We start from the raw sequence: 18,353 nt of genomic DNA, 5'->3' as shown, positions 1-18,353 counted from the left end.
CGGGAGGAGAAACGCGCGTCCTGCAACACCAGTAATAAGGGCCTCCTTGAAGGCTTCTTTATTCAACATTTGACGTGTGCATTTTTTTTTCTGATGAAGTGTCGATCCACAAAATTTGAAATTACAATCTTTCGCTTTTCTATAAGGATTACACACTATTATTCCTACTTATTTTCAGTAACTTCACCATAGTCTTTAGAAAGAATCAGTTATCGATTCCTTTGATGATAAGAACGAATTGAAAAAAAAAAGATCGATTAGGAGCGCTTCCACTGAAAGCTGAAGATAGATGGTGGCTGACTTAACTGGTTACGGGTTTCAACGTCAGTTTGAGATTTTGAAGAGAGTACTATACTGCGTTGCAAAGAATTGACTAAACGGAACGACGTCACCTGAGACATCTGTTTACGCAAATTTATAACAGTTTTTAGGTAGAATTTAATCAATACACGCCACCATAAGTCACGCTAGACAATGCCGTACGCTTACATTTAAGTTATTATCTTTTTTCGCAAATTTATTACGGTAGTTGAATGTAGTAGTCACACAACAAGGGGCCAACTCACACACGCTTCAAAATGCATATATAATTGCCCCCTTCTAATGAAAGAGTGGAGGTACTGCACTTCACGTTTTTAACTTTGTTGCTTATTGGAGTATCAATGCACCATCTCAGGAAACCCTGGCTCCTCCGCACAGTTAGGTGTCCTTATCTGAAGTCTGCTGTATCAGTCTCCGATCGTTTCAGTCTGTGTCGGAATCTGAGTCTGGCAGAAAAATTATTGTGTTTTCTGCACTAGTTCTTTCGTCTTCTAAGGCTTCAAGAAAGTCCCATAATCTGAACGAAAGTTTATCGAAAAATCAGAATGACAATAGTAAATGTAGCAACAGCAACAATTAAACAACATATGTCCTTAGAATTGTTAACTTGAAGATGCTTCGTGCTTAATGAATGTTGTCAATTTGACAAACAGATTACGTGTATCTGTTCAGGAGCAAATCACAGATGTCGTCAAAATATGGTACTCGGAAAGGTTTGTCTCATGAAGTTGATCATTAAAAAATTTTCATTACTATTACGCCCTCTTCCCAACCTCCCTTAGGTCCTAGCCATGGCAAGAGTAGAGTGTCTTGCCTAGAAAAATACCTTAAAGACCCGGATGGGCTCGAATCCAATCCCCTTAGGCAGTACTTCTCAGTCCTTCATTGTTCAAGGACTGACTTAACTCAGTTCATTTCTGAGATGGCCGAGGATAACAGCAAATGTACCTCTCTTTCTCAAAGTTTTTCTCTTGATCTCATTTTGAAAACGAAGGGTTCAGAACTCGTTGAAATGGCCATTTAAAATTGGTGGTACAACTTATCAATCCGCAAATGTAGAACTTTAGTTTTTACCAAAACAGTGGATACCGTTGAAGGAGCGCTCTGATTGGCCACTCAAACTCTGAATAGCCTTTACTATTCACCTTTGAGCAAAGCGCAGGATTTGCGCCCGGAAACATTGAAATCGCTACTGGAATAAAATAAAATAAAAATAATATCTCGTGCTACATTATCTAACTGTTTTAGTATGTACTAAAACGAGTAATCACCTCAGTGTCGGTGGCTTGCGGCGGATATTTACCGAGCCGCTTCGTGGATCGGTAAATATTCACCATTAGCCACCGTCATTGAAGTGAATAGTTGTTAATTATTTGTGACTTCGGTGTTCACACCACAACTGACCTGAAGGTTTGTACAACCTTGGTATTTCCTTCCGAAGTATTGCAATGCCTTAGCTTTGTCTCCGCGACTCTTCCGTCTGGATATGCTACATAATGACAACAATGGGTCGAAATCACAATTCTACCAAAATGGTGCCCCAGAGAGCGGCATGTTTTTGTTTACTACAGTAACTTTAAGCACTATTAAAGAGCCTGGCGATGACATATTTCAACTCACCAACATTCTATATGTATAAAAAATAGATTCTCAAGAATACATTGTAATTGCTGGGGGGAGGGGGGAGGGGGAAGGGAGATTACTTTATTGTAACGTCAGCAATCAACAACAAACTGAGGCAACGGCTATCATTAGCACCTTGCCTAAATTATTCATTTTGTTACAGTCCTCTCTATCCTTAACATCGTTCCGCGGGAAAAAACGAGTGTGCAATTTGCGACGACCTTTAGTTTCACAACCCATCGTTTCGTAGCCCAAAATAGATGAAAAACCAATGTTATCCGGGAAAGCCGTCCTAGCCAACTTTGCCTACCACGACAAACTCTTATCTGAAAGTTTTCCTTCCAACGAAGGACAGCATTTAACCCTCCCCTCCCCCCCTCCACAAGATTAAATCTCATGACATCGCTCCTTCGGATGAACAACCATTAAAGAAAGCAATCGCAGCCAGATTGTTTAAAACAGTTTCTCGCTACACTAGTTAAAAATGAGGAACACGGGTAACGCCATGTTTGGTGTCGTCACGCCACGCGCTCTCTCGTTGGTGGGGAGAGAGCCCGTGGCGTGACGAGACCAACAACGGCTGCGAGAGACTAGGTAACGCCAGTGCTCGAGAAAAATCTTCATAAAGAAAGAACGCAAAGTTTCTCATTTCATTCCATACCGTGTTTGTAGAAGCAACTAGCGCCAAATTGACACGTCCGGGTTCCTTGCGCAAAATATTTACACGGCTTTTCCCTGGAAAAAAAAATTATATATTCAGATTTGAATGTCATTGAACATGAGCGGTAGAGCATTGTAAATTTGATTCCACAAAAGAACACACAATTACTCAGTGAACCTTAGAGCAGATTTGTAGTCTTCTATAAGCTTCTTCTTCTCGACTGGATCATCAATCCACACTTCACTCTGGAAGACATCAAGAAAGCACTGAAAATTTTGCACAGCTGAGCTCATTTCGATTAAACATCGTGTGACAACAAGTAATACAATCTTGCAGACCAATCGGAGAAACAGATTCATAACATATGGAGCCGGTAAGAACAAAAAGCAAAGCAAAACGCAGGTTTTTTTTTGCATTTGATTTTCTAGACTTGGAGCACTTTTCGAGTGAGTGTCGTAAATCCAAAGTAATCACAACGGCCATTCTGATGGGGAAAAATACATTTAAGAGTCACTGAGAGCTCAAACCAAACTGTCTGAAGCGCGGGAGTCACAGGCGACCAAGTTGTGATTGGCTTAACTTTTATACCTGATGGGTAGAGAGAGTAACGCGAGTTTTGTAGATTAATCACAGGGAAAAGCAAAGCAAAACCAGGGATATAGCAAATGCAATCCAAGATAACTTTTGACACTCCTGCAAAATTCCTGGATCAGAGAAGTCCAAAGGTAAAATACTCACCGGGGTAACAAATGCAGATGGTTTTCGGCAAACTGGACACATTCTAGAACAACGAGGATGGAATAATGTCAAAGTGGCGATAAACATTCCGTATACGATACTGTAAAAAGGTCTGAGCAGTAACCCTTTAACCCCTGAGTGACCAGCATCTAATTTCTCCTTACAATATCGCCCCTAAATCACACAGTTAGGTTAAGAATACAAGGAAATGATCACCAACTTGTATGAATTGAACATGTTCCTATCTAACATCACATTAAACTGATAAAACATTGTGTTCACTTAGTAATCAGTATTTTAACAATTTGATCAATGGGCAACCGTGCACCTACCCCTCCCCTAACCCACCAACAGTTGACTGACAACAAATTAGGTTTAAAGAAGGGTTAGGGGAGGGGTAGGTGTGCAGTTACTCAGACTGAAATTTGTACCTTACAACTTTGTTTTTACTTTGAGATGTATTTCTCCAATGGCGAATGCAAGCCAAACAGAAAGAGTGGTTGCAGTCAGCTGAAAGTGATTTAGAGATGAAAGTAAATTTTTAGCAAATTTGGCCACCAACAAGCATCTGTTATGCAAAACTGTAAAAGCCAAATCCAGCCATTGAGAGCTGAGCACTGAATTGATCACAAATAGAAAACAAATAGCTGCTCAACCCTTTAATTCACATAGTGACCAAGATAAAATTTCTTCTCACAATATCAATACAATATCAAACAGACAAGTGAGGGGAATAAAGAATAATATCAGTAAGGGAATTTAGTTGATCCAAAACAAAATTCTCCAAACTAACATTATAAGAATTGTATGACAGACACAACGGAGAATTAGTAATAAGATCCAACAAAGTCGAGGATGAACAAAATTGGAGAGAAGGGGGTTTATAGAAGCTTTTAAGTTTATCTCTCTCTTTTGAATCTAGATTGGCTCTAATTAGTGCGATTTATTAACGAATCGCACCATTTTTTGTCTTGAATCACATCTTTTTCCCAGCCAATGAGGAGGCTTCACTAAAAACAAAACAGCCAATTAGATTTCAAGGCTTGTTTAAAGTAACCAATCAAATTGCAGGAAAGTGAAAGACAAAGAGTATCATGTGGCAAATTTTGCAACTTTTGTTTCCAAAACTCTTATTTTTTGCCCTAAAAAAATGGATGAATTTAATTTCAAACCAGCTCAGTACTACATCAGTAAAATATTTGAACTGACCAAATCCTGAATTTGGGTGATTTCAAAATGGATGTAATAAATTGGTAATTGAACCTTGTGTCATGCAATTTTGGTTTGAAATCATACTTGCGATTTCAAATCGAACTCGCACTGCGTGCAAATTCGATTTTGAAATCACGCATATGATTTCAGCCCAAATTGCATTCCACTCAGTTCAATTACCATTATAAATTATTCTATAGATTCTTCTTACTGAGTATTCCAAATCTTTGTTCACTGGGATTTGCTTTTGATTTGACAACTTCCAAGCAGATTCCACATGTCACATCTAAACTCCTGTTAGTAACAAATCAGTATGACACCCTCAACTTTATCTTGAATACCCCCAGATACTCAATATAGAATGGAAAGTGCCTTAGCCAGGCATTTAGATTGGCTTAAAAAAATTAAAATCCCCGTTTGACCCAAAATTGGCATACCATATTTCTTTGAATAAGTGCCCACGCTCTAATGAGCACCCTTACCCCAATAAGCCTCCATCCCCAAGGCTGCAACATCAATCAACTGCACACCTCAAATAAGCACCCCCCCCCCTTCCTCCCTCACTTTCTTAATACATAGGGATACTAGGAAAACTTGTTTTTATTGCTACTTATTTCAAATTTTTTCAAATTTCAACTACAACAGATTCAGTAGAGGAGGACAGTTTATTTTCCATTAAGTCACTTCCAGTTCTACCTATCTCCATGTGCTTGCAGAGTTCCTTTAAGTACATTATCTGTTCTTTTTGTTTTCTTTGTCTTATTGCTTTGCTAACTAGATAAGCTCCCCCCCTCCCCACCCTGGCACTTATTCGAGGAAATATGGTATGTCAGCAGTCTTGATTTGTTTAATTGTCATCAGTGTATTTTTAACCTGACTTATACCTTTGCACTGCAAATGAATGTTGCATGTCTTTTTCATGACTTTCAACACAGCTTTGGCGATGTTCTAAAGTAAAGAATCACACCACATTTATAAACAAACATCCATGGTAAATTCCTGGAAAAGTAAAACCCAGACAAATATAACATAAACCATCTAAGTGATTAACTATGCACTCCATATGTGCCTAACTTGTCCCACCATTTTACACTTAAGACCAAATCCCTGGGCATGCTCTTCAGTCAGATAATTTGTCAATTGTGGTTTTCTTTGAAACTGCTCACAGGAATGCATCCAAGGATTTTTAAAGGGGAGGGGAGAGGCCAAAATTACTTTCACCTTCCTCTCCCTATTGAGTAGTTATATGCAATCTTGTGGTAGCACAAATTTTGGTGTCAGGAAAGTTGTAAAATCAATCCACAAGTCTGATAGGGGAATAGGTCATGACCTGCGTAGCCCACCCTTTTGACCTGCCTCTGGTCCTTCCACCTCAGTTTTTGTCACTTGCATGTACAGATCCTAAGTGAGTGGCCGGAGGTTTTATATTTATCATTGCAGTCAAAATTTAAGGAGTGACCATAAACAGTATTAAAATCACATTTATTTAGCCCATCATTGACCCGTAACAAAATGTTACAAGTCAATGACAACGTCACATAGTATTACCTTGTTGCTGTGTCAAGTCAAAAGGATGAAGGCATTTGTTCCCACAATATTCACATTCCAAACCATGTAAATAATTACATCTACAAATCAAGAAAACAACCTGATTGAGTTTGGAAAGACATCACTCAAGATCAAAGTCAAATGTTGCGGAAAGAAAATTAACCTACTGCTCTATAAAAGGACAATCTCCTAATGTTGCAGCAAAAGGGCAGAGCTAAAATACAAAGACAAAAAAAGGCAAAAGTGGAAACTGATCAGCAGTTGTAAATACCATATTTCCTCAAATAAGCTCTCATGCCTTAACCCTTTAACTCCCAAGATCTCACTAGTAATTCTCCTTACTGTCTGCCATATGATTCTCATTATGTTAGTTTGTAGAATTTGGTATTGGATCAACTAATAATCCCCTAATTAATATTTTTCCTTATTCTCATCATTTGTCTGCTTGATATTGTATTGATATTGTAAGGAGAAATTCTGTCTTGGTCAGTCATGGGAGTTAAAGGATTAACAATTCCTTTCCTTTGAATAAGCACCCTCCTACAAATAAGTGCCCTCCCCTTGGCAAAAATATCAAATAAGCACCCCTTTAAAATAAGCACCCCCTCTCCTCGTTCACTTTCTTAATAGTGAGGATATAGGGAAAGCCTGTTTCTATTCCACTTCATTTATATTTTTTTATGCTTTAAATACAGCAGAATCAGTATAGGTTAATAGTTTCTTCTTGATAAGCACCTCCTTTTCATTAAGCACCTCTCCTTTAAGCCAAATTTTAAAGAAGCACCTGGGTGCTTGATGAGGAAATACAGTAAGTCTAACTCTCGTGATCCTTCCTGGGTAAGCAAAGAAATGTCGTCAAAACATCTCATCTTTTGTATTAAGTTTTAATAGAAACGATTCTACATGTTGGCCTTTCTAGGCCATAAAATTGTTCCATCATGTGATTTTAATAAAAGTATTTAATTGCTACTTGTTGCCCATGCGAAAAAGTTTCTTGAACTAAACCTTTACTTTATGTTAAGTTTTGGCCTTCTTGATATATAAAGATTTACACTTGCCTGACTTTCATGACTTACTGTTTCAGAAGCTTCTTCATTAGCAAGCTCATCCACAAATTCAACCCCACACTGTGCTGCTGCAGAATATGATTGGGTACCTGTACCCTGATGATGAAAAATCAGCAACACTGTTTAAAAAAAGAAACTTTATACAATATTCAAGAACTTACTTTGTGAAATGAAAAATATCAGATATATACATCTTCATTGTAAGGTTCAGGAGAACTTACAGAATCTGTATCCCCTGGCTGTTTGTCTGACAACTCCTGACCTTTGCACATGAGGGCCTGGCCCTTGCAAAGTAAAACATAAATTAAGTAATTAAAAGCAATTATCATAGGAGGTGATCTGCAATTTAAGTAAACACAGAAATTGTAAAAGAAACCTGAAAAAAAGCCAGGCTTCAACAATGCCTCCCAGATGCTAGCAATAAAGGGGGTAAGTTTCTAAAGAAACTGTGATGCTGCGTCAGTGGAAGAGCATATTGCTCAGGGTTATTTGGTATTATCAACTGAGTTCACCGAGAGGAGTTTCAAAACTTCAATTTCAAGCATCAGCCCTTCGTCAGAGTGAATGTCATTCCCAGATGCTAGTTAGGTGTTACTACCAACTGAGCTACAAAGCCACTTGCTGAGAGTGCAGTATATTTAACTCTTTACACTCTGATATCATTATGTATATTCTCCATGCTGCTCTCTATACATTTCTCATGGTGCTAACAAGGAGAATTTGTTTAGCATTCAGGTGCTTCATTACTTTGTGATCATTTCCTTTATTCTCATGACCTTAATGTATGATTCAGAGGTCATGTTGTTGGGAGAAATTAGATGCTAGTCACCCTTAGGGGTTAAAGAGTTGAGATATGTCCAGAAATGCATGCAGCAACAAAAATGGTGAAAATTCACCAAATCTGCCACACTGATTTCATTTTGACAAATTTGACTAAAAATTTGCCAAAATCTTCAAATTCATGAACATTAATTCCATTTAACGAAATTTCCTTTCATCAGATCTGCCATTTTCATTATTGCATGCATTTCTAGACATAAGTGAAAGGGTTCCCTGCTCCCAAAGGGTGGCTTTGTAGCTCAGTTGGTTGTAATCATCACTCCACAGATAGCATACTTGTCGTACACAGTCCTAATATCATGCGATCACTCCAACTGGGAATGAGAACCAGACAGCTCAATCCAGAGTACAAAGGGCATTGACAGTATATCAACAAAACCAAACAATTTGAACTGATACAGCTGCCACCTTCACCTATCACTTACTGGAACAAATACAGCTGCATCTGCCCAGTTCTTAGGATGTTTTGACTTCTGCTTTGTGAGGGAAACCATCTGTTAAAGATTGAAAAGAAAAAACAGAAATCAAGGTATATTTTTAACCTACTAGGCCACCCAATACATTGACATCAAAGTGATACACATTAAATTACCAGTACCTCTCTTTTATCATCATTCTTTGGGAGAAGTGGTATCGGTTTTGGTCCCGAATAAGTTCTTATCCTGTAATGTATAAAAAACAATATTCAAGCTACTTTGACAATATATTTCTCTTCCCTTATATTGGTGACTTAATTAAGCACACTCTTTTCTGAGATGCAAATGGTGGCTAAAAGTGTGGTGAAAGTACTTCGATCAGGTGGGCTTTGACAACAACCAGATTCATGACTGAGAAGCCCTGATAGAATTCTTAACTACATGATAACAACAACAGATCTGTGATTACCCTTACACCCTTACATCATTATGCAGCCATACTCTTCATACTGGTCTTTTAGACTATTGGAGAATACAGGAGAATTTGTTCAATGATCAAAAGCTGCTTTAGTTGGTGGTTACTACTCTTTATTCTTGTGACCTTCATATTTGATTTAGGGGCAATACTGTATGGAGAAATTAGAAACTAGTCACTCTTTGGCATTAAAGAATAAGCACCAAGGAAAAGAATCCTCAACATCCAGATGCTTTCTGCCTTTAAAAAAACATCTGGGCTCCTTCTCAACCTTTTACTTCCACCTCTCAATTGCGCCTACCTTACAATGATCACAATTTCATTTTAAACCACTTCCAAATAACAGAAAATTACAAGCTACATTAAACAGGATTTGGCTACAAAATATTACTATAAAAATACCTGGACAATATACTGGGTATTTAGCCAGGTATTAGCTGAGGTTATGATCTCATAATTAGTAAGAAACAAACATGCAGGCCTAAAATAATGTTATACCTTCCAGAAGATGGCTTCACGTGATCATAGCGGCAACTATTTCCATATGAACATGACCCTTGGAGATAGTACTTACAAACCTTCACAAAAAAACAGTTTTTCATGATACTTACTTTTTGTGTCAAACACATAGGGGTTTTTTATAGGAGAGGAAGAAAATGTCTTTAGAAGAACTAATTGCTTGATAGTTGGGAAACAAATCACAAAATTACCAATCAAGGCTGCACCACAAGATGCTAGAAAAGGTCAATGCTTTGCTATTCATTACTGAAGAATTATGTGTTGAAAAGAAGTATAAAAGGGAAGGACCTAGGAACTTTACTATGTGCAACAAGGGGATCACATATTGCTTTACATCTAGACAGTGAAAAAATTTACAAGGACAGACACATTGTTACTCACAACATAATTATATTATCTTTTTGGTTAAAGTTCTTGATCAATTACCATGGAGGGCTTTTCCTTCAAATCATGAGAATACTGGCAGTTCTCTCCTTCTCTACAGACTCCATGCATGTAATACCTTAATAAAAAATACATAAATGTCAATTATGTGCTATTTGTAATTTGCACTCAGGTCACAACTTTACACTTGTGTTTCGTGAAAAAGGCACTTGTTTTCAGCCAATCAGAAGCATGTATTTTTTAATGTATATCATTATGTAGCTAACTGCTCTGATAAACCAATCAATACCTGCAACAGGATGAATACTAATATAATGATAATATTAATGATAATAATGAAATGGATAATAATAATAATGGTATCAATAATAATTTTTATGAAAATGATAATAGTAATAATAATAACAATAATATTAATAATAAGGGAACACAATAAAGACAATGTAATCTAGAGAGGAGGGGTTGAGGAAGTAGTGGGATCACTGAAAAAAAAGCTTAGAAAGCTGAACCTCTGACAAAAGCGATTAGTATCTGTTAATGAATAAACAAGGAAGGTATCTCCACGTGAGCCAGGCCATTGGAATGGAAGGTGGCAGAGAACAGAATGAGAAGTGGCTTTAGTCCCCAATCCAACCCCACCTCCACCCATCACAGAAATCCTCGGGAGATGACTCTTTTTTCTGTAAACCTGGGGACCCTGATGCTGAGTATATGAGAAAATTTGACTTCGACATAGTTATTCTCTGAATCATTGAGTACTCTTTATTACATAATGAAATGCCATTAGTGAGGCATATGGTATATCTAAAATGGTCTCCGGTTGTAAAAAAAAAACATTTACAACAGAACAAAACGCGAAATTTGACGCCACATGCAGGCTACGAGTCACACGATTCGATGGAAAGTTTTACTTGCATCGATCGATACTTACATCTAGAGAAAGAATTGAGATCCTTAAAACAACAAGACTAAAATTACACACAAAGAGAAAGCCGGTAACGTAGAAACAGATTGTACACATGGGTGTACTTACCTGCACAAGATTTGCTTTGTTTGTGCTAATGACGATCTACGGGGAAAAAAGATCAGTTGTGGATTATTTACCATGATTTAAGACAGTGACCGTGAATAAACTTTACCCTTGATGAACAGCCATTTTGGAAACACCAAATTGCGCCACTGATTGAAAGATTCCGGTCAAGTGTGGAGTGCAGTGGGAAAGTGAATATTTAATGCTTTATATTGACAAGTTTCGGTAACCGCTGACCAGTCTCGTGCGGGAATAGGACTACGGAAGAGGTGGATACACGCATGCTTGCCACGTCAACCAGCTGACAAAAAGTACAACAGGCCTAAAATACCGGCAAATTGCTATATCGATCGCAAACAAGCTGTCATCTACGAGAAAACTGTGTTTTGCAATGGTCCGAATGATATTTTGTGTTTTTCTTTCCCTTTTATTCTTTTCAGCGCTGCACGGATTGGAAAATGACGACCACGATGTTGAAGTAGAACACGGACATTCTCACGAGGAGGGACATAAACATCACTCTCATGGACATAGTCATGATCATGGCCACGGCCACAGCCATGATCATCACGGCCACAGTCATGGTTCACAGGGCCACAGCCATGGTTCACACGACCACAGCCATGATTCCCACGGCCACGGCCACGGCCATGATCATCACAGCCACAACCATGATCATTATGAAAAGCAGAAGTACATTCATCATGGAACAAGCTCTTCTTCTAAGCTACCATCCCGCGATGGAAACTTGACAACTAAATGGCTTCAAGCAATTGGAGCAACTTTACTTATCAGCGCGGCACCCTTCTTCATCTTGTTCTTTATTCCACTTCAAAGCAACTCGGCCGAACAACAACCGCTGTTGAAGATCCTTCTAGCCTTCGCTTCAGGAGGCCTTCTTGGAGATGCGTTTCTTCATCTGATCCCCCATGCGATTTCTCCGCATTCGCACGGAAGCGGTGATGGCCACGAGCATTCTCACTCTCATCAACACAGCCACGACGGCGAGCATCATCATGACCACTCTTCAGAAATGGCTGTCGGTCTCTGGGTTTTAGCTGGTTTGATTGCCTTTTTGATGGTCGAGAAATTTGTTCGGCTTGTAAAGGGAGGGCATGGCCATTCACATAGTGCCCCGAAAATTGTAGCTAAAAACGGTGATGTGTCTCCGAAGAACGGACATGAACATGACGATTCCATATCAGGAGAGACTGATCAAGAAATACGGAAGAGAAAAAAGACAGACGAGGCAACAGAGAAGGACAGTAACTCAGACAGTGCGTCAGGTATAAAGCTTCTTTATTACAAAACCATTTAAGATAGAGATCATTGTTACCTACATGAAGCTAAATACATCGAGTCACGCTTTTTAAATTTTTAATTTCACTTTTCCAGCAAAACTCTTTTTCACCTAGTTCGTATGCAATATTATTTGACACGTAAGAGGGTCTCGTCAAATTTTATTCAATTTGTACTGTGCGACTGTTTGTTTTTGATCACTATTAATAGTCGGTCACGCTTTCCACCAAACGCAAAACCAAATTACAAAATCGATCATTAAAATCTCACCATCTCCCGTTGCCTGAACATCGATTTTACAGCACTTAGTTCACAGCTGTACTTTCCCACAGTATCTTTTTTTTTATTTTAACAAAATTCATTAATTTTAAGTGTATTATTTCAGCTTTTTGAAATTTTCGAGTGTAAAAATCAATATATCACATATCCTCAGTGACTCGCGAAAATCGATATGCAAATTTCAAGTTTCGTCAACGTGTCAAAGTGAAATAAATCCTCGTGGCTGGGTAAACACTAGGCGCTATTGTTCGTGCTCTCAATGAGTTTTCAGAGGCTTCAGTGTGAATTTGCGAATTTTATTTAACATTTTTTCCTCGCTGACCTTTCTTTCGAGTTTTAAACGAAATCTTCGCTTTTTTATATGTAATTTTTCTCGCTCCTTACTTATTTGTCTGTCATAATTTTCGAATATTTTCCTCTTTGAATCGACATATTCTGAAATAAAATTTAACATTTCTACCTACACAACCAGTTCTCGAACGAGGTAAACGTTTTTTCGTGTAATTATGGTAACAAACAGCAATTGGAACAGGTTTCAAAGCCTACTGAATGTTCTGCTGCCACGGAAACTGTACTCTTCCAATACTATCCCTAATTGAAATCCATATTAAACATTATTTTTGGAATAAATTTAATCATTCAGTTTAGAAAATTGCAATTTAAATTATTACTAGAACTTTTCATAAATGTCTTAATCCAAATTATTTGTGAACTAATAGCACCCTGAAAGAAAACCACAGTCATCTATATCTGTGGTTATTCTTTGATAATTACAAATCAAGTTTTGGTGATATTTATTTCCATATTCAAATAAAGTACCTGTCTGTAATTAACACTTTGGCTTACAAATATTGCTAAGTTATCATCAGATTTTTTTTCCTTACCAATATCTTAAATAAATGGCTAACCCTCTCACTTCAAAGATGTCAATAGCAATTCTCCTGACTGTCTTCTATGCATTTCTTATTAAGTGACTTTGGAAAATTTGGTTTTGGATCATCTTAAAATCCCCTAAATTGTATGGAGATTGTAAGGAGAAATTCTGTCATGGTCAATCATGGTAGTGTAAGGCTTAACTTGTTACCTCTCCTTACTATATCAAAACATGATAAAGTAAACAGGTGGGGAGAATCAACAAATACTTCTGTCTAAAGATATGTACTAAAAACCTGAAACAGCAAAACAAAACAGCTGAAACAACCAAAATGATAAAGTACCATGAGATAGCCTTAACATTTAAATGCCTAAATGGGAGAGAATATCTGAAGTGAAATCAACATTTTCCATGACATTTCATCCTCCACTTATCTCGATAGTTGTAGTGTTTTTTTTTGGTCACAGCAGTTGTTTTGTTTTGTTCATTATGGCCATTTTGATTGGTTGGTTGGGTGGTTTGGCTTGTTTCGTTGTGGTTATTTTGTTTCGCTGTTCTGGGTTTTAATTGATACCCTGTTTTAATTTAAAACACTACATTTACCTATTTTTTCACAATGCTTATGACCTAGGAAAGAAATTAATCATCAGATCAGAGAAATTATCAACTTTTTCTTTTTGCAGAACCACATGATCATGAAGAGGATATCAAAGTGGCAGGCTACCTTAATCTTGCAGCTGATTTCACTCATAACTTTACTGATGGACTTGCCATAGGTGCCTCTTTCCTTGTGAGCCGTAATCTCGGCATAATAACCACTCTTACAATTCTTCTTCATGAAGTACCTCATGAGATTGGTGATTTTGCTATCCTGGTACAATCAGGATGCAACAAGAGAAAGGTGAGTGCAACATGCAACACAGTGTTAAGGAGTTTCTTCATTGGTACATGTACTTTTTCTATGACACTATTTCCTGATTCATGTATTGTCGCAGGTAAAGACCTACTGTAATTTCTGGCCAATTACCTGTAGGTGATCTGTTGATTTTGAATTAAACATGCACCACTGCGAGTAATAGGGAGGTGCAGGTTACGTGACAATTTTAAAATCTACTGGTAGTTGAATTGAAAAAAATTCTCACCTACATGCATTTCCACCTCCCAAATGAATTTTATTGTATTAAGAGTGCCACAAAGTGGCATGAAAACATGATGCCAACTCAAGTTTATTTCACACACAATTAGTTGTGTGACAAACAAATTATTGTGGATCAATATCAGTATCTGGGCAACTGCCCACCTACCCCTCCCCTAAATCAACAACAGTCAATTGACAACAATTTAAGGTTAATGTTGGGTTAGGGGAGGGGTAGGTGGGCAGTTGCCCAGATACTGATATTGATCCCAAATTGTCATCAGCATACGCGAAAACAAAACCTTGATGGTGACAAAAATAATCCAAAGATATTTGGTACATCAGTAACACATTTCCATTTAACACCAGCTTGAGCTAAAAATAATTTTCCCGTTTTAAGGGACTTGTTAGGCCCAGTAGAACCGGAGATATCTATATTTTTCAGAAATTGCCAACAGTACTTTATAATTCAAGTTCTAGCACTCACCCTGCATTCTTTCAACAAATCAACATGGTGCTGAACAATCACTCACACAAAATGTGGCCACAAATTCACATTCTGTCAAGTATGAAACATTGAGATTTGGGCATGGGCCACTAGTGTTTTCACTGTATAATTTTATCAATAAAGTACATGCTAATATTGACACAGAATTGTGCACACATCTGAATTTCTTTGACCTTTAAACTCAACAAAGAAGCTTTCAAGTTTTCAAAAGTTAGACAGACAACTTTCAGAAGACCAAAATGTATCACCTTAATGTCATGTTTTTGCCACCAAAAAGTTGAATAACATAACATGTGGGTTATCCACCAGTGCGGGTAATCTGTTGACTTTTTTTTTCACCGTAAGCAATAATCAGCTGGTGCGGGTAATCGGCTGTGCAGGTAAACAGCCGGAAATTACAGTCCATGTAGTTACAAGAATTTGGTGTTAGATCATGACAACAACTTCTATCTACCAGATAGTTTTGAGCATCCTCTCTACTGGTTTGCTGGATAGTAAATGTATATTGTAGGAAGAAGTTACATGTCAACTTTTGGGAGTTATTAAATGCCTCCCATTTGATATTTTCTATTCCCTCCTTGGTTTGATGAGGATTTGCTGATTTGGAATCATATTAGGGGTGGCTGGGAATTATTACCCACCAAACTAAGTGCAAACCTCTTCAAATAGCCCATAATGTCATTTTTGTAGTTTTTTTTTGGGACATGCAAGCCTCCTTAAAATGTTAACAGGGTTCAATATGACTGTCATTGATTTGAGACCAATCATAAGTTGGTAGTTGTTCCAAAGAAAGACTTAGTTAACTGTTTAACCATTAACTGAGTTAGTTAGGTCACCTTAGAAGTTTATATCATGATCTAACACCCACTTCATCCAACTAATTTACAAGGAGATGTGTAGAAGCTAAAGGGGAGAATTAGCAATCAGATCTCGGGAGTTAAGGTGTTAACAACTATTCACCAAAGTAAAGGTGGCTAGTGGTGGATATCTAATCAGCCATGGTAACTACATTGAGATAATACAGCATAAAAAATAATTTAAACTCATTTCTTCCTGCAACGATTACAATATTTTGGGCACAAATCCCAAGCGTATTGCTTGGAGTTGAATAGCAACGGATTTTTGGAGTTTGAGTAGCCAATCAGAGAGCATTGTCAATGCCATCCACTGTTTTAGTATATATATTAAAACATTTAGCCAGGTGCATACCAGATGAAACTACGCTATTTGTGTAAAACATTATTTAAACAACCAGCCACCCCTATGACTCCATCTACTGCCCCCTCCCCCCTCTTTAATTGCAGTTTTGGAACATATAATTATATATTGACTTAATATTTGCATTGATCTTTTCAGGCAATGTTTCTTCAACTGACGACAGCCACAGGAGCATTGGCCGGTACGTTCTGTGGCTTGCTAGCAGAAAACATAGGTGAATCGGCAACACTGTGGATCCTGCCCTTCACAGCTGGTGGTTTTATTTACATTGCAACAGTGTCTGTTATTCCTGAATTGCTAGAAGACACTAAATTAGGACAATCCATCAAAGAAATTCTGGGGATGTTGGTGGGAGTTTTAATGATGGTGCTTATTGCTAAATTCGAGTAATTCTTTATAGAATATTTTAAGTTCTCATAAGAGATTAAAGATAAATCCATTACTGCAAGTCTTCTCTAAAGTAAGTTGAGATGGTGCCTTTGGAGTTTAAGTTTATGATTGCTGACTTACAGAACACAAAATAGTACAATCTGACGTCAGCAAATATAAATTAAGTAGTAAATACTTACTATCTAATGGTTTAAATTCACCCCCTGAAAAGTGACAGTTTTTTTTTCTTTTCTTTTTTTTTTAACCCAGAAAATAATTTCAAAGGGTTTTACTGTTTGCAATGTGGGTAGAATATTAGTGTGCAGAAAAGACCTAATTTTTGCATTTTTCAGTTGAAGAGAGGTGAGCACAAAGTGTCAGCCACCTGAATAACACAAAAAAAAATTACACCTGTTCTGTGGGCTAGTAAAACGGTGGCATCAAACATTGGCCCAGTATGGGCTTCCAATTGATCCCAAAGATCTAAAGGACTTTGGAAAATTCTGAAATGTCATAAGATTAGTGCAAGAAAAGAAAAATTGAATTTAAGACTAATTCCATTTTTTCAGGTGACAACATCAATCACATTTTTAAAAATTATTCCAATTCCAAATCATTTTCCTCATGTGATGAAGTCCCTTTAGCTTGGTTCTCTAGCGGGCTGCAAAAGTGTTTAGGATTTTTGATGCAAGCTTTAAAACAGTTTAATTCATTAATGTCTCATGCTGTTTGAAGAAAGAAATAATTTGAAGTTCAGAATAACTAAGTTTGACAACAAGACTCCTCCATACCAGAGTTTCATGAATTTCTTTCAATAACTGCTTAAATTGCCCGTTTCTGGAGGTCAAATCCATTTAGTACCAGAATTTAAGGTTGACATGTTGAAAATATGAATTTGTGTTGTTTTGCACTAAATATGTTTCAATTCAAATACTTTATTTTATGTGCCTTTTATTTTTACAACTCTTGTCAATAGTGTTGGTTATTGTGAGGTTTAGTACTTGAATTAAAGGGACCCAGAAATTCTGACTCAACTTGATTGCTGAATGAAGGAAAGAGAAGGGTTTTGGTGTTTGTTTGCAGTGACTTTACAATGCCAATATCAGTATTCATATTCTCCAGACATCTAAGGTGCTGACAAGGAGAATTAGTTTAGCAATCAAGAGCTTCCTTTGTTGGTAGTCATTTCCTTTATTCTTGTGGCCTTTATGAGTGATTCAGGGGTGATTCTGGAGGGTGAAATTACTCGATAAATACTTGCCACTCATAGGGGTCGAAGGGATAAAACACCATTACGCTTTCGTGTCCTTGAGAAAACTGTACCCGACCTAAAAGGAACATAATAGTCAAAACGTACACCCGTTTCAGACCAAAAGCCAAACCATTTGAGATGGTAAATACCTTTATGTCTTACGTTGGAGAGGAGCGCCACCCCTACCCCTCCACCCACGGGTGTTAGTCGGCAGAAAACTACCCTTTGTTCCAAAAAAAAGAGGAAAAAGTCTGTATATTATGCTTTCAATTTAAAAACGATTAAAATTTCGGATTAGCTACTTACATTGAAAATGACTGCGTCTCGCTTCTATAGTTCCATTTTGGCCGTTGTAGTTAAAGTCAAACTCACCTGGTCAGTCTTGAGTGATATAATTATAAAACAGGACGGATCTCATACATGAACAGCTTTTTTGAGTAAAAGTGTACTTTGAATATGGAAAATGAAGTGAGAGCCCAAATTTTCAGTTCTGTGGTCATAGTCAAGTGCCATTATTGTTTGACTTCAACCATATGTACTTTCTGCCAATTAAAACAATCTTAATCTCCTCTTTTACCAGTCTCC

General features: G+C 37.5%; 2 protein-coding genes across 5 annotated transcripts; one reads left to right on the top strand and one right to left on the bottom strand.

Moving 5' to 3' along the window:
- Window positions 1-26: 26 nt before the first annotated feature.
- LOC113669077 (putative E3 ubiquitin-protein ligase makorin-1) lies at window positions 27-11,065 on the bottom strand. 4 transcript variants are annotated; one of them, XM_089203885.1, is made up of 18 exons: window positions 10,944-11,065; window positions 10,838-10,873; window positions 9,847-9,922; window positions 9,400-9,479; window positions 8,609-8,672; window positions 8,436-8,504; window positions 7,392-7,454; window positions 7,162-7,266; window positions 6,271-6,317; window positions 6,104-6,183; window positions 5,440-5,503; window positions 4,767-4,849; window positions 3,775-3,853; window positions 3,344-3,386; window positions 2,783-2,850; window positions 2,606-2,679; window positions 1,726-1,810; window positions 27-838 (listed from the first exon to the last, which is right to left on the bottom strand). In XM_089203885.1, the coding sequence occupies exons 1-18, from the start codon at window positions 10,958-10,960 to the stop codon at window positions 745-747; spliced, it is 1,227 nt and encodes a 408-aa protein (XP_089060011.1). In that variant the 5' UTR covers window positions 10,961-11,065; the 3' UTR covers window positions 27-744. The 4 variants fall into 4 exon arrangements, with proteins under 4 accessions (XP_089060011.1, XP_089060012.1, XP_089060009.1 ...); XM_089203886.1 differs by having other exon boundaries at window positions 7,180-7,266; XM_089203883.1 differs by having other exon boundaries at window positions 10,838-11,048.
- On the top strand, window positions 11,055-17,545 carry LOC113669063 (zinc transporter Slc39a7). The gene is made up of 3 exons (XM_027185053.2): window positions 11,055-12,120; window positions 13,970-14,187; window positions 16,286-17,545. Exons 1-3 carry the CDS (start codon window positions 11,226-11,228, stop codon window positions 16,535-16,537), a joined length of 1,365 nt encoding a protein of 454 aa, XP_027040854.2. The 5' UTR covers window positions 11,055-11,225; the 3' UTR covers window positions 16,538-17,545.
- Window positions 17,546-18,353: the final 808 nt, after the last annotated feature.

The sequence above is a fragment of the Pocillopora damicornis genome, chromosome 4 (genome assembly GCF_964200805.1).
Source record: "Pocillopora damicornis chromosome 4, jaPocDami1.2, whole genome shotgun sequence".
In the NCBI taxonomy this organism is placed as follows: domain Eukaryota; kingdom Metazoa; phylum Cnidaria; class Anthozoa; order Scleractinia; family Pocilloporidae; genus Pocillopora; species Pocillopora damicornis.
Note: the sequence above shows the minus strand (reverse complement) of the source record. Positions and strands in the feature narration are given on the sequence as shown.